Genomic DNA, 17197 nt, shown 5'->3' with positions numbered 1-17197 from the left:
CCATACCCTTCTGTAATAGTTTCTGCTGCCATTAGGCTCCATGTAATCCCAGTTAGTGTAGGTTATAGGTGAGTTATCCAGCCACACAAAGCTTCTTAGTCTCTGCATTTGGTTCAAGCCAATCCAGTAGGCACCAATTTTCCCGTTTAAAATACTGTACACAAAAGCTGAAATCACAATATTTCACAAATAGCCTTAAAGCAACAGTTCATCATGACTGATGTTATATTATTAATATACTTAACTCACACCAATAATTCATAAGTGATCTTACATGATCAACATACTTAACTCACACTAATAATTCATAAGTGATCTTACATGATCAACATACTTAACTCACACTAATAATTCATAAGTGATCTTACATGATCAACATACTTAACTCACACCAATAATTCATAAGTGATCTTACATGATCAACATACTTAACTCACACCAATAATTCATAAGTGATCTTACATGATCAACATACTTAACTCACACCAATAATTCATAAGTGATCTTACATGATCAACATACTTAACTCACACTAATAATTCAGAAGTGATGTTAAATAATTTACATAAGTGACCTTACATGAATTATAAAATTTAACTGAATCTCATCGTTTCGGTGGTATAGAATGTTACACTAATAAGCCTTTGATTGGACAGAGAATGCTACCTTGTACATCACACAATTTGACAAGACAAAATTCCACTCACCTTGCTCATCATCATTAACAATGGACACCAAATCAAATCCTTTACCATATCTCTTGCACGCTCTCACAGAATCATTATAAACGTAATATCCATCTTTAACTAGATAGCATTTGTTGCCTGCAAACAAAACAGGACGTTTGCTTGAATGAGAATGACATTTTAACAGTTGATGGAGAAGAAGTACAGTAGATTCTTTAAGTGAACTGCCTTATTCTACGCAGCCAAAGCTTTCGTACACATGTAGATGTTACCACAAAAAAGTTATCCTTGAATCAAATTAACATTCTATGGTACTGAACTTAGATCTCCTAAACTAAGCGTTAACTGATTCCTTTTTGGATGCCATCTACATACATGGCCTACCCCATTAAATGCCAGACTCACAGCTCAGACCTAAAAACGCCAATACCTTTAAAGCCATTTTTACTCCCTAAGTTGCAGACTAAAGAGCTTTTTCAGATCCATACATGTTACAAAAGGTCACAAAGTGTTAAAAAAAAAAATCTACATTCAATGAATCCTTAAACCCCCACCGGAGTGTAGACTTACCAAAGTTAGTCCAGCCCTGGCGACAGTTGCCGGGCAGAGGTTTGGTCGGGGCTGGGGTCACGTGTGGGGTGTTTCCCACAGGCTGTCTGCACACAAACTGGTAATGCTGCCCACAGTTCTCATCTGACCAATAACCTGTCAAATAACCAGTATCAATTTAACGCACAGCAGAAACCATTTCCAGCTTAATTGTTTATAGCCCTACCCACTTTGACCCTTACACTAATGAGGTATTCACCACAGATTGTTTACTAATACTGTAATCATCAGTTCTCTGCTCAAACTCTTGGGTTATTGGATTCCTATCTTTCAGATGGAATGCCAACTTGACTCGAATAAATAGAGGACACTGCACAGTGCAGTTTGAATAGCATTAATATTTTTTGTGTGAAACAAACCACTAGATGTTATCATTTCCACCATGTTTGTTGTATTCAACACCAAGTGTGCAATATTTTATTTATTATTTACGTTTTGTGTATTTTAACAAGCTTAAGCAATGTTTTTAACTGAAGGCCTTCCCAGACTTATGTATATAGGGTCATACATGAAGTCTAGTATGACATTGTGTCTTTTTGTGTGACGTGGGAATGTCACAGTTAACTTAACTTGTATCATAATGTCATCTTGATGAGCTGGGGTTGGAACATCAAAAAAACAAAATATACCTTTTTTGACTTTATAGCGTCTGGATATGAAATATCAAAATGTGATAATAAAAGTGATATTTAATTCAGTAAAATATCAATTTTATCAGTGAGGGAATTTCACCTTTACATAAATAATAAAAAACAAAAACTTTCAAAGGGGGAAAAATTTTCATCAGGAAAAAATTTAATACAGGTAAATGGCAACAGCATCCTAGTTGTCCTTATTTTCTGAATGATACGTTATCAAAGTTTGCTGGTAATGCTTTTCACTCACCGTCAGTTGAGCTCACCACTGTACATTTCTGTCCACCGTAACCATCATTTGGCTCGTTCTTCGCCCAGTTTCGGAACTGAACAGCTGAGTTGTCAGACCACCTAAATAAATAGGTCAATTATAACAGATCTGAAAGCTGTTTGACGGCCATAGAACTAGCATTCAACATGGTCTAAAATAATACTGAACCCACATATATCCAGGTTCCAAGTTCTCATTCACAAACTGAACTACATATGGTCCTTCGTATCCACATGTTTTTTAAACTTAACTTCTGCAAACATAAACATGTACATTTTTTTTCCAAAATGGCAGACAATGACATGAAGTCAGTCCATCCCTTAGATCAAAATCTTTCTTGCATGCAAGTGGTAGATCTTTGTCAAAATAACAAAATGTCATTTGGACATGTACCAATACTTTTGTATTGACACTTTCTGTCATTAAATAGAAAATGTCTTCTTAGCAAATGTTCGTGAAGTGTTGATGTAACTCACTTATATCCACTAAGGTCTAACTCATTCAGTCCTATCCAGGCGACAGATCCTGACATCTTGCTAACCTATACAAAGTGAGAGAAACACATACAGAAAACAACAGAGGAACAAAATATTGATAATAATATATATGCAATAATATAAAAATAAAGTATGTAACATGTATGTAACACTGAACTAAACATGCAATGCTAAGGGAGTTCCCGACCCATAAAACATATGAGTAAAAATTCTTGTCATTTAAATACATAAATAAATCCCTGATGATCTCTGTTTACTAAAAATTCTCCATATCTGGGAAAGGGTAAATGCAAAAGGTAATTTGAAAATTCAAATATTTGATCCCCACCATATAAACCCATGAACAGCACAATGAATGAATAAGTGAATGAATGTTTCCGGTTTAATGTCGTACTTTACACTCTTTCAGTTATATGATGGCAAGGGGGCATTAGGTGTGTATACACATACTGTGTCTTGTTGTGGCAGGGCGAGTCCATGCTGCCAAAGTGCCGCCGCCACTGAATTATCATACCAAAGACACCAGATGCGACGCCCCTCCCAGTCACATAATACGTACACTGACAACAGGCCAACCAATCTTATTACCTTACTCTAACCTCTCAGTGCTGAGCACAAACTGAGTCAACTACAAGCACCATTTTTAATGGCCCGGGTATGACCCGACACGAGATTGATTCCGAGGTCTCCCAACTTCGAGGCAGAGGCTCTAACAATTAGGCCACTGAAGAGGTCATCAACATCAGACATAATAAGGTGTAATTTCCTCATTTAATAATTTATGAAATAATAACTGTGTAGTTATGAGGCTATTTAGTAAGAGGGCACAAAAAACGACTAAGAATTTGGGGAATTTCAAACTTACTGTTTAGTCACTCTCACTGTCTGGTCATAATAATAAATGATGCTTACTGACAAGAAGAAAAGAAAACCACATTGCAAATCTTTTTTTCTCAAAAATAGCAACAGTTTATGCAAACAACATCATGTGGTATCCTGTGAAACTGCATCTCATACTATGAGTGACGTACCATGGAAGCCAGAAAATTGGCATCATCCGTGGAGTGAAGGCTGATTAGATCTCCTTTGACTGTTTTGCGGCAGTAATTCAGGGCGTCATACCACGTCATGGAAGCATAACTGAAGTAGTAGCAGGCTCCCTTATAGTACTTCCAATACCTGGCGTACCTCGCAGTACCACAGGTGACAGCTGAAAACATCAGCAACATTTATGTGTAGTTGGTTAATTTACATCATTGGTTCTTCACAATGACCTAAAATTAATCTCGTGACAAGGCTGCCTATTTTGCCCATTCTGCGAGTTCTGTTGAATTTAGAAAGGTGTTAGAAAAGTAGAAAAATTTTGATCATCATAAGTAATATTTTACGACGTTTGCCTCTTAATATGTACTTTTAGGGGGTGGGGAGGGCAACATTTTGGTCCATTTAGTGTAAATGTGCAGTAAATAAATTGTCATGCATGTGTTTCTAAAAGACTTCACATCTACAAATAGGTACTTGCAGGTACGTCACCAATTCCCAAAAATGTTAAAGTTGTTAACTTACACAGTTGAAGGAAACAAAAATTTTTATCATACCTTTTATGTTAGATATAAGTGAGAAATCTAACCAAGCCCTTACGTGGTTTAGTGGTGCTGGCAGGATTAACTGTTGGTCGCACTATAACCGCTCCTGCAGGGGGAATAAGTACAACAAACAAATTAAAATACAATCTGATAGAAATAGGAAAAACAGAAAAAATAGTTTATCAAAACAAACACACAATTTGACTTAATTTGGTGTATGCACGTGTATATTAGTATAACCTATACTCTATATCTCTACACATGTATCGCAATATAACATGCATGACCAGCATACATGCAAGACCAGCACGCAGTTCTACAATACTTTAGTGAAAACAGAATAGACACATACAATGATCAGTATAAAAGTGTAGATTTGTCCAATGTTATAATTTTTGACAAGCTGAGTTTATTTTAACTCAATTAACACACAAGTTATAAGTATAAGTACATGGAAGAACTACAGCAAAACTACCACTTGGGTAAAATTTCCTGACAAGGCTTACAGAAAACATACCCAGTTTGTTTTTTTTTTTTGTCTTCAAATGACAATGTTTCACTACACTATTTACAGTGAGGATGTAACAAACCTTTCTTAACCTGACAGGCGTAAGACTTCCCCACAAAGCAGTTAGCGTCCCTCCAGCTGTTGGTGCTCATTTCCCACTCCACACAATCCTCGTTCTTGTTGAAGTTGTTGGGCTCTCCACTTCCCCATTTACTGTAGGTAAATCCTGACCCATCACTCCAGCTGTAGCCTATCAATACAAACAGCATGGTAAACATCCACAATATAACCTGTGAAATGTTACATTTCTGTCAAAGTACAAGTGAATTCCCTGATAAAGAAACAATTGCCTTTATAAATTTGAAGGTTATGGCAATTTAAAAAGATAAAAAAAGAACTTTATAGAACAAGTGAATAAACTTAAATGTAGTCTTCACACAGAGAGCATGTTCAGAGGGACTTATTTTTAAAGGTCATAAACTATGGACATTTTTCAGACCAAGCAATCATAGACCTGAAACCAGACACCAAAAATGAAATACGGTTATAATGTAGTTATATCACTAAAGTAGCTCTGTTTCCACAGATATTCAGGAAGAAATCAAGATTTTGTATTTATTTTTTATTTTTTTGCAGATGCAGTTAACCCTGAAGATTATCTTACAATACCTTTTGTTCCTGTTAAATTGTTCAGTCCAATCCAGTAGGAACCTCTAGAGTACCTGCAATTACAATTGTGGCCTCAGTATTTACACAGAACAGCATTGGACTTTGGATTACAGATGTTACAAAATATGTAAACATAAAGCAGCTGATTTTTTCATTTGCGCAAAACATAGGACATTATCTGACACAGTATATAACCTGAACATGTATCTCTTGCATTTTTGTGGGGTTTTTTTGCAGTAGAGCTGAACATGTATCTCTTATGGGTTTTTTTTTTTTCCCGAACACCTGCACATGTATCTCAAGGATTTACACAGTATGCCTTAACATGTATCTCTTGTGTGTTTTTTTTTTTTTAGTAGAAGACCTGAACATGTATCTCAAGGATTTACACAGCATGCCTTAACATGTATCTCTTGCGGTTGTTTTTTTTTTTTTGCCGAAGACCTGAACCTGTATCTTGAGGATATATGCAGGATGCCTGAACATGTATCTCTTGAAGCTTTACAGAGCATACCTGAACACATATTTCTTGAGCGCTACAGCCTCAGTGCTGTTGTGCACACTAACCAAGTCTCCTCCATACATTCTGCAATAGTCCCTTGCCTCTCTCCATGATTTCCTATAGGTGTAACTGGTGCTCATCAACTACAAGACAAGATATTTTCACAAACAGTAAACACATGCCTTATTGCATGGAGAAAGTTTCAAGTGTGAGTTCATGTGGTAACTCTGAATTACATGTCATGCATGTAGGTCATGCCAATTTTAATTGCTGTTTACAGGCAGAATAACTCATCTTTTCCAATGTGGGAGGAAGGTAATAAAAATAAAAAATGACTATCCTTTCAATTTTTCCTATTGCCAACATATTTACGTCATCAGAAAGCATAGAAAAATGTAAAAAATCATTAAAAAACATGGAAATTGGACAAAAAAAGGTAGATTTCAGTTTTATTCCATTTTTTTAAAGAGTCTGCTCACCCATAAAACACAAATAAAATTGGTTTTGCCTTATGGAGTTCAGAATATGTGTGATAATCACTATATAAAACCATCATTGAATTTTTCTAGCCCCCCAAAAAACACCAACACTATTAGGTTGCGTATATCAAACATCTGATAAAACACTATGATCAAAGGTCTAGAAAAATACTTCATTTCTGTAGAATGCTTTTCAGTTAAATAACATGTATTTAATAACACTGGGTTCCCACAGAGCATCATGGACTCTTGATTTGAAAAGAATTTACCCAGCTGGGAAAAATTGAACATAAAATGCATGTACATGTCGCTAACTACATTTATCTTAATGGCCAGCATTGAATGGTCTTTCATTTGACATATAAGTCATTACAGTGTAATCAGGGATGAGACAGACACTAGGATGAAAAAGAGGAAACTATACAGCACAACCATAATTTTGTCATTTTTAGCATTTCTGAATTAAATTCTGAACATTTTTCTGATGCATTTTTTGTATAAATAAAGAGGAATTCCTTCAAAATGAGGACAAATCTCATGCCTGAGTGTTTTCTTTGCCTTTAGGCACATGTAGGTATTGATTTGGATTTCACATCCTCTGGATTGCTGGGTGTACCAGTTAATACATGTCAGAGACTATCCATCAAAACCATAATGCATGTCACAGATGAGACATCAAAACCATAATGCATGTCACAGATGAGACATCAAAACCATAATGCATATCACAAATGAGACATCAAAACCATAATGCATGTCACAGATGAGACATCAAAACCATAATGCATGTCACAGATGAGACATCAAAACCATAATGCATGTCACAGATGAGGCATTAAAACCAAAGATAGTATATATATATATATATATATATATATATATATATATATATATATATATATATATATATATCTGGTGGGCATGAAAATGGCTGAAATTTGACACTCTGAAACCTTCTTACGTCGGCTTCTAAAAATTTACACACTCAAAAGCCATTATGTCCTAAGTATACAGACCAAATTTCAATTTCATCCTTTAAGGTTTCTGTTTATGGGACCAAAATCAAAACAGAGTCAAAACACATGTTCCGGACATTTCAAAATGATGTTCTACCTAGTTTTACTTGAAAAGGTGATAAATTGGTCCTCCATCTTCTTGGTAGACGGTGTACAAACATTTCTTCCATGAACTGATTGAGTCCTGAATCTCCTTTAGAGCAGTCCTTGATGCATGCTTTTAGTTCATCCTCAGTGAATTTTTCCGTGCGACCCTCATGACACTTGACAGGTGATGCAATGTGGGTCGCCTGAAAGTGCGTTTTTGAGGCTATGTTTTCCTTTTAACCCCATGTACAGACTACTCAATCTATGACCTTGAAAACTGGTCAGTACATTAACAAAATCATGCCATTTGAATGTCTAAAGTTTGAAAGGGTTTGAACAAAGGATAATGGAGTAATGCAGCATCAAAGTACAGCCCATTTTTTTATGCCCACCCCACATACCTGTATATACCACCTTATAAAGACCTTCACAGCATTCAAATTTGATAACAGAAAGGTCCTAACAGTGTTCAGCTTTGATAGAAACAAATGTTTTACCATGTTTAATTTTCAGACAAAAAAAATTCAAAAAAATGTCAAAAATTAAGTTCAGAGGGACTATCATAATCTAAGACATCTTTTCAGACCAAGAAATCATAGACTTTACACCAGGCACCTAATGAAACAATGAAATATGGTTGTACCGCAGTTGTATCACTAAGGTAGCTTTGCTTCCACACATAACCAGGAAGAAGGATTTTTTTTTTTCTTTTTGCAGATGCAGTTAACCCTGAAGATTATCTCACAATACTTTTTGTTCCTGTGAAGTTGTTTTGCGTATTGTTTCACAGTATTCTAGGACAGTGAATGGACATGCACTTCTGGCTTGTGTGTATGAATCATACATCTTCTGATCCTCTAACATATCAACAAGTGTAGCAACGATTTAACATGTTTGGCCATAAAGCAGGGATTTACTTCCAAAGGAATTCTTTGAATCAGAGTCTTGTCATGACTTCCATATTCCATGACTCATGACTAGGGGGAGCTGCTTGGACTCTTGTAAAAGGAATTACATTACACATTGTTCCACAACATTTTAGTAATAAACATAGAATCCTATTATCTGTTATGTACTTCAAAACCTTAATTTGGAGCAACTTCTATGTGGTGCTAGATTTGGATTAGATTCTTGTGTACTCTGACAAAACAAATTTACTTGAAGGCATTTAGATTGTGGTAAAAAATTGGCGAGTAACTGCATTTCTAGTTACCCTGTAGCAGTAACCGTTGTACTCTGTGTAGTAGGACGGACAACGGTTGGATAGAGTTGTCTGTTGTCCTGGGGGTGGCAGCGTGAAGCCGACACGCTTCGTCTCACAGATAAATGGCAGTTTTGTTGTACAGGGTTGGTTATGCCACAGACCAGGAGGGCGCTCTGATTTTACGGACACACAGCTTGCTACTTCTCGACCTGGGCAGAAAACATGAGCAGTTAATACAGTTGATCCTCCTAAAAACAAACATGCATCCATGCTAAACTGATCTTTACTCCCAAATATCTGACTTCCAACACAAACAATGCTTTATGGTCACACATAAACACAAACAATGCTTTATGGCCACATATAAACACAAACAAAGCTTTATGGTCACATATAAACACAAACAATGCTTTATGGTCACATATAAACACAAACAACGCTTTATGGTCACACATAAACACAAACAAAGCTTTATGGTCACACACAAACACAAACAATGCTTTACGGTTACACATAAACACAAACAATGCTTTACGGTCACACATAAACACAAACAATGCTTTATGGTCACACATAAACACAAACAATGCTTTATGGTCACACATAAACACAATCAATGCTTTATGGTCAAATATAAACACAAACAATGCTTTATGGTCACACATAAACACAAACAATGCTTTATGGCCACACATAAACACAAACAATGCTTTATGGTCACACATAAACACAAACAATGCTTTATGGTCACACATAAACACAAACAATGCTTAATGATCAAATATAAACACAAACAATGCTTTATGGTCACACATAAACACAAACAATGCTTTATGGTCACACATAAACACAAACAATGCTTTATGGTCACACATAAACACAAACAATGCTTAATGATCAAATATAAACACAAACAATGCTTTATGGTCACACATAAACTATGTCCCATCCCACGGACTTGTATTTGTTATACTGATTAACTGTGTGAAATTAAGAAATTAAGACGTGAAATTAGAAATTAAGACGTGTCTCCTGGTCCAAGGCCAGTTTTGTATAAGTAATACAGTTAAAGAAGCATGTGCCTGGATAGCCTACGATTAACAACATCAACATTCAGTTCCCAGTGATCGTACCTGCATTCGTCAACAAGCTATCCCTTACAGGTAAAATATATGGCTTTTATTAGCTGCTGCAGATTTAAAAATAAAAAAAATGAAAATAAATCACTGAACAGTCATGCTTGTCTGAAGGAAGGGCAAATATCGTTAAGGGTCAGTCACCTCAAATTTGTGAAAGACGGGCATATTTTTTAATCCTCGATGTGAGACTAGTAGTGTGAAGCAGAATTTTGAGCTATTGTTATGTCAAAAATTGTAGCGCAATGTCTGCAATGAACAATGTATCTGTTTCCATTGTAACATAGATCTGTGTTTCATGTGGGGTCATCATGATGATGTAGGAGAGAAATATCTGATGTCAATAAAATGATATCAAGTTCTTGCTGACAGGCATTTGACTGGTCCCCACATTAATCTAACGGTTGCAGCTCCCCCAGGTCCACATCAACTAGCTGCAGGTACCAAGAGGGATTATGACAGCTGTGGCCTCAAGATCAAGTTTCTTAATGTACACTTATACATTTCATGTAAAGCCATAATAAAACAAATCCCCAAAAGATTCTTAACAACCCCTTATCTCGTCTCCAACGAACCCTACCCTAATGAATAACATATCTAACACAACCAACAAATTCAACACAATAGCATTTTCAATATGACAAAATCTTCTCAAAAAATCAACTTCGTTTTTTTCTAAGATCATAGGCTGTACCATAATGTATCACCTTCAAGGAATGAAAAGTGCTTAACACTCTCATCCAATGTTAGTCAGTACAGGGAGCAACTACTACATCTGACTTACTGAGGCTGAGGACCATTTAGAGACAAAATGCCTGGCCACATACAAAGACATGTTGGTAGTCACATCCTAGCCACATACCTGTATGACTCTGATCAAAGTTAGTGAAGCGGACCCTGGCTTTGCTTGTCCAGTAGTAGTAATAGTAGCCACTCTGATAGGTCTGTAATCCAATCCAGTACATTCCATTATGCTGGCTCATTTCACTGGACAAGAAGGCACTTATAAACCTGAACAGAAATCATACTGGCATTTAGTGTACAATTATTACAATACCTTCTTCATGATGACTCAATTAACTGGACAAGAAGTGTACAATTATCGTTGTTTAACACGTTACATTGTACTCAACTTTTTTACTTGTACAATGATCTTCAAGTTTATGGAAGGAGGAAGCCCAAGTATCCGCCGCAGTAAACCACTGACGTTCACTATGTAGGTACCTGACAAACTTCCCAACTTAAAGATGCAGCCAATTTCCATATCAGAGGAAAGAAATCACTGAACAGGACAAAATTAGTTCCTCACTAAATCATCGCTCAATGTTCTGCAGTTCTGGGTGCAATAACATGTAAATTTTGCATTTTTATTCATATGGTGAGCATGGTGATCTACAGTGCTAGTTCACACATACCGATCCAGCACTGTTATCAGATGTCCTGATTGCTGGACACAGTATGACTCAGCATCAGCAAAAGTCATCTTTGTTTCGATGAACAGGTAACACAGGTTAAAGTAACCCACACCATTCTGAAAAAAAAGCAAAAAAATAACAACATTTAAAGAAATCAAAATGAGTTGTTTTACAAGACTAATGTTAAACATAATAGAAGCATTACTTCTGTAACTACCCAGCCACTAAATGCCTCTGATAGATACAAAGATAAGTACAATTTACTCATCAAGCTACACAATAGAAAAAAGTATCGGCATTCGTTGAATGCGGGATTCATCATCACGTGCGTGTTTGTTAACTGCACCGATGTCATAACACTGTAAAACCATAGATCGGCAATCAATGTTTTAATACTTTAAAAACTGTTTGCTCATTTGTTTGAATGGGGTTTCAGCCTTATCTTGGACAGATGACATATTTATTAATTTGATGGGGTACAATGCCATACTCACTTTCACTTACATGTACATGGTGGAGAAAACCACCAGCCTTGGTGAAGTGGCTATTGAACTTTTCTACTTGTGACACACAGATTTTCCAGTGGTGTAAATTAACGCCTGCCCGCATGCCAAATGCAGGCAAAAATTGCTGCGGGCGTGTTATAAGCTTGTGTAGCCTGCCCACTCAGGCAGCCTCTATTTCTCGATACCCATTTTTTCCTTTACAAATACATTCAACTCGTAATATCCAATGGATGTCACGCATTACCCTTCTACTCCTCCATTGTTGTGGTTAACTTCTCCATGACTCGGTTCCTTGCAGTATGGTAACCACAATGCATATATCCATTATGAGAAGCCAGGCACAGGAGAGTTTGTATTTTTAATGTCAAATCCACTGCTAATGAGAAGCTGTAATTTTATAGCGTGCAACATTTTCTAATGAACATTGCTCCGAAAAATCCAAACAAAGGTACAGCTACCGGTTGTCTGTCATCTGATTGCAATAAGTTGTATGACCTCAGTTCAATTAAATTAAACGTTAAGGTCTGCTTTCAACAATTTCTGATATTCAGTTCATAATGCAGGCCTAGGCACTTTGCAGAACAAAGCTGGCTGTTAAATCCACTTCAAAACAGCGGCACACGCCAATTTCTGGTGTGGGCTGATAAGAGATTTGTCTTTTCGATCACTTCTGTCAGTTTCAATCAATTTCAGACTAGTTATATGCAGATAAAAGTTTTGACTGTTTTCTTTCAATATCGCGGTGTGCACGCGCGACGCATTGGGTGCATCGAGGCCACAGGCAGAAAACATGGATAATGAAGCAGATGTGCACATGATGTCAGCCAGTCTTGACTGGAACCTTTAGAATCCACTTACTCGGCAAACTGTTCTTTCTATTCTACATTGATAATGACCAATGAAATAATCCCTGGCTGTCATTTTATACTGTGTTTGTGGTCTTGTCCTAGGTTGATTTCCGTACCCAGCTTGCTATGTCAGCACAAAGTTATTTTGACGAGGGAGAAGGAAATATGTCTGTGAATTTCAACAACGTTTCGACTCAAGAATGGATTTATCCTCACATAAGTGGAAATAAAGGTTCTATCCTCTTTAAGGCACACCAGAAATTGGCGTACGCAGCCATTTCAAAGTGGATTTGAATGCCCACTTCGTTCCGCAAAGTGCCTTGCAGAATGAACCTCCAGGCTTTTCAATTTAACGATTAAACGTTGAGGCAGGTAAATATTAGAAATTGTTGAAAATTATAGACCTCAGCATTTAATTTAATTGACCTAGTATGACCAAGACAGGAGAATGATCAATTTATATCATATATGTTATGCTTGTGCTTTAGTGTATGGAAGGCAAGAGACCTGCAGCACACTCCAGGTCATATGGGGGTTGTCAACCAATTTATACTGCCATGAAGCCTTCTGGAACTGTGGTGGTGGGCGAATTCTCTGTCTATGACTGGGACTGAATACACTACAGTGTTGTATTTACATAGATGTAGTGCTGCCTTACTGAAAACCCATGTCAGCAACATCAGAGATAATTCACAAAGTCGCTTAACAGAATTAACATATACTCACTGAGGGGCAGCCTATTTTGTAGTTTGGAGGTGTTGTGGCAGATACAACAGAAGGAGGCCTCTTACAAATGTAGCCTGCCACACTGGGCAGATTACACACAGTGTCACTCCAATAGCCAGCCTAGAATTTACGAACACAAAAAGGAGAATTTTATTTACTTATTTATTTATTTATTTACCTACTTTCATTAGCATTTTGAATATCTGTCAATAAGAATACAGTGGGAGGAAATCGAGCAGAGGAGAGACAGCTACTACCAGCAGCAGGAGAATTTTACATAGATGATTGCAACAAACAACATAACTGAGACAAGAGCCAAAACATAAGGCTAAGATCTAATATTATACAGGAAAAAAGTAATTTTGCTGACCTCACCATCTTCACTGTAAGATTGTCAACGTATAATCAATGCATAATGAAGTGAGTTCCCAAATACATCAGGATATACGACAAATCAATCAAACCCTACATGCCATAGATACATGTACATGCAATCTAGGAATCTCATTTACCCACTCAGAGTTCAATAACTTAAGGACAAGACTTTACAGGACATGTTTGTACTTGTGCTCAAATGGCAAGCCTATATAGAAACACACTGTAAGTTTATTCTCGTCATGTTTTCAGTAAATATGCCAAAATATTTTCTACATCAGGAAGTCTGACCTTGGTAGCACAGAAAGCATTTAAATTTACAATGGTTCTGGCGGCCTACCCCTAATGCATTGAAGGTGACACAGTTCTCGCTGCCGTCATGGCTGTTGTTTGGCTCGTCACGCGACCAGTGAGTGTAGGTGGCTCTCCTGCCGTCTGACCACTGGTAATAGCGAGGGGAGCGGCGTGCGCTGAAGCCAATCCACAGAGGGCCGGGGACTGAAGGAAGGCAACATGGGTATCAATGAGTACACATACAGTGAATACTTATACTGAATGAAAATAGATTTAACTGTTACATGTAAATAGAAAAAAATTAAATTTTTGAATACATGAGCTTGCTATAAAAAAAAAAAGACGAAAAAAGGACAGAAAAAAACATCATCTGATTGGAGTTTTAATTAAGAAAAAAAGAAAGAAAAAAAAGAAAAAGTCATCTGACTGGTGTATTAATGATGTGACACCTCATTTTACTAAGACGATTTCAGTTAAACAACATTTGCCAGGTTCATGGCTGTAGGAAAAAACAGCACCTGGACAGGCTCTTACATTTATGAATTTCCTGACAAAGATGCTACCAAATCAGCTCGAATGAAACTCTTTGTTTAACCAGTCAGACACACACACGCCCAAGAAACATACAGTACTGGGAACCAAAGACAAGTGATTGAGTCTATGAAAGTACATGCAGCCTGCTCACAGACAATGTCATTAATGTACAAGTAACTTTATACAACTTTTTAGAAATACATGTACTAATGTATTACTTATTTGATTGGAGATGGAATATTTCACTTATATGACAGCAGCCAGCATTATGGTGGAAGGAACCCAGGCAGGAAACCCATGACTGTACGCGGACTACTGACAGACCTTCCCACAACTGAACAGAGAGAAAGCCAGAGTGAACTGGTCTTGAACTCGTAACACTCGCATTGGTGAGACGCTCCTGGGTAATTGTGCTGCGCTAGTGTTAAAGCAGAGAAACTCTAACACAAGGGTACATATACAAAAATTTTGTTTGAACAAGTTGTGCTCAAACTGACCACTTCTGGCTTGACTGTAGAGGAAATCTTGCTCTCCTAGTGTAGTGATACTGGTTAAATCTCCGCCTGCCCCTCTACAGGCTGTCAAGGCTTGGCTCCATGTCTTGGTTCCCTTGTTAATCTGGTAACATTGATTGTTGAAGCTCAGCCAGCCATGGGGACAACCCAACAGCATACCAGCTACAACATCACAAGTATACACACTAGTGTAAATGTATTTGTATATGTAAAAATACCAGTTCAATAATCTTACATGTATCTTGTCTGGGACATTCAATTATAGAACAAAATAAATATTAATATTAAACTAAAATATATTATCCCACCAGCATTTAAAAATCTACAAGAAATGTATCTTTTTAGTATGTAAATAAACATGGCTTTAATAATCCAAGTGCTCTCATCACATCACATGCCTTGGCAAAAGAAAGCCTTCTTCAAAAGGATTACACACACCATTACAATCGTATACCATGTTTCAGTGACAGGTTGTACCTTGTAGTTCAAACAGCTACACGACCAGTTAATACTACACTAAAAAGAGAGTAGCTTACAGTTATTATTTAAACAGTTTGATGTTCTTGGTTACCTGGTACTGGTGTTGTAGCCACAGTAGATGATGGAGACGGGGTCACACGGGCTGTCAACCACAAAATCATGGATTAGATATTCTGTTAAAAATGATGGACAGTTAATTCTGCAAGCAGGAAAAGTGTCAAAATCACCATGTGAACGTGAACTTTAGCCATAGTTAATGTCAGTATTTACAAAATTAAAACTGCTCATGTCAAACAGTACAGCAAACTTCAGCTACAGTCTGTGGCGTCAGCATCTACAGCTGCATACATGCAGATAGCGAACACTGGATGAAATGTTGCATGTTGTACTTACACATTTTCTTGCAGATAAAGCCATTCTTCAGGTTACAGTTGTTGTCGCTCCAAGTTCCCCTCCTAGTGTAGATGGAGACACAGTCCTCACTGTCTTCATCATTGTTAGGCTCACCTGATGTACAACATTCATAACACGTAACAAACAGAAAGTGAAACTAATACAACAATATGTGTCAGTACATGTATAAATGTATGAAAAGTACAAAAAAGACAAAACAGCACTGAGTTTTCACCCATAAAAAATACATACTTATCTGGGACACAGCTTTTGCACTCGATTAGTCTCAACTTAGTTGCTTTAGATATCAGTAATACAGTGCCAGGAAAAATGATCTTCAAAGAAATATACAACTCTTAAATCAGTTGTACTGAAAACGAAAGTCTAGCAAACAGCTTTTATTCATTTCTTTAAGCTTCCTACCAAACAAAAACTCCATATTACCAGGTTAAAGGAACAAGGTATCCATCTACTGTCACTCAACATTATAGCACGTATCACACAAAATCAATACTGACCTGGCTCCCAGTTGATATAAGTGAACGGGGATTTATCCTGCCAGCTCCAGCCCCCCTCCACACTCAGGTCATTACCACCCACCCACAGAGACAGGGAATGCATGCCTCCTATCCGGCCTGGAGAAGACATCAATGTATGCATTCAATAACCCACACAGCAGCCTAGAGTACATGATACACAAATGTTAAGTGTTCAACAACGCACAGAGACAAGGCAAACATGCCTGTTACAGGGCCCAAAGAACATAATAGATATAAAATGTACTTTGTTCAGAAACTTTAATAGGTAAATATGACTAAAAACTTTACTTGTTCAAGCCCTTAGTTACAGAGCTCTATTACTACCAGTATGGTCACAAATGTCCTGCAGACAATTACAACTGTGAGAAAGATTGAGAAGACATATTATTATACATCAAAGAGCAATTTTTGGTTTCCATTAGTGAATACATGATCACATTCTGCAAAACATGATGTGTGATGATCTTGTGCTCAAACAAAGCAACGTCAGTAATGTCCCATGTTCACGAGGCAATAACCAACACTCTCATGTTAATATCCAGGGGATCTCATGCCTATATCCAAGGATCACCTGCATTTATTCAACTGCAGTAACCTCCTTTTGTGTGCCTCTCTGACGTCTTCTTGTTTCTAAAGTAGACAACTGGACGATGGCTAGCTCTGCTATCAATGTACAAATTCAGCGAT

At 37.1% G+C, this 17197-nt stretch overlaps 1 protein-coding gene across 3 annotated transcripts in view; it reads right to left on the bottom strand.

Moving 5' to 3' along the window:
* LOC135461366 (macrophage mannose receptor 1-like) overlaps window positions 1-17197 on the bottom strand; it is a 44237-nt gene that overhangs the window by 9470 nt on the left and 17570 nt on the right. For all 3 annotated transcript variants that reach the window (XM_064738410.1, XM_064738409.1, XM_064738411.1), the window contains exons 18-36: window positions 16490-16606; window positions 15972-16085; window positions 15670-15720; window positions 15081-15260; window positions 14096-14253; window positions 13381-13500; window positions 11301-11416; window positions 10748-10896; window positions 8759-8958; window positions 5976-6106; window positions 5462-5514; window positions 4875-5042; window positions 4340-4390; window positions 3730-3908; window positions 2678-2742; window positions 2181-2281; window positions 1257-1391; window positions 708-824; window positions 7-167 (exon numbers count right to left, since the gene is read on the bottom strand). In XM_064738410.1, the coding sequence (XP_064594480.1) occupies window positions 7-167; window positions 708-824; window positions 1257-1391; window positions 2181-2281; window positions 2678-2742; window positions 3730-3908; window positions 4340-4390; window positions 4875-5042; window positions 5462-5514; window positions 5976-6106; window positions 8759-8958; window positions 10748-10896; window positions 11301-11416; window positions 13381-13500; window positions 14096-14253; window positions 15081-15260; window positions 15670-15720; window positions 15972-16085; window positions 16490-16606 (2366 nt within the window). The remainder of the gene's footprint in view (window positions 1-6; window positions 168-707; window positions 825-1256; window positions 1392-2180; window positions 2282-2677; window positions 2743-3729; window positions 3909-4339; window positions 4391-4874; window positions 5043-5461; window positions 5515-5975; window positions 6107-8758; window positions 8959-10747; window positions 10897-11300; window positions 11417-13380; window positions 13501-14095; window positions 14254-15080; window positions 15261-15669; window positions 15721-15971; window positions 16086-16489; window positions 16607-17197) is intronic.

Source organism: Liolophura sinensis, chromosome 1, assembly GCF_032854445.1.
Source record: "Liolophura sinensis isolate JHLJ2023 chromosome 1, CUHK_Ljap_v2, whole genome shotgun sequence".
Taxonomy (NCBI): Eukaryota; Metazoa; Mollusca; class Polyplacophora; order Chitonida; family Chitonidae; genus Liolophura; species Liolophura sinensis.
Note: the sequence above shows the minus strand (reverse complement) of the source record. Positions and strands in the feature narration are given on the sequence as shown.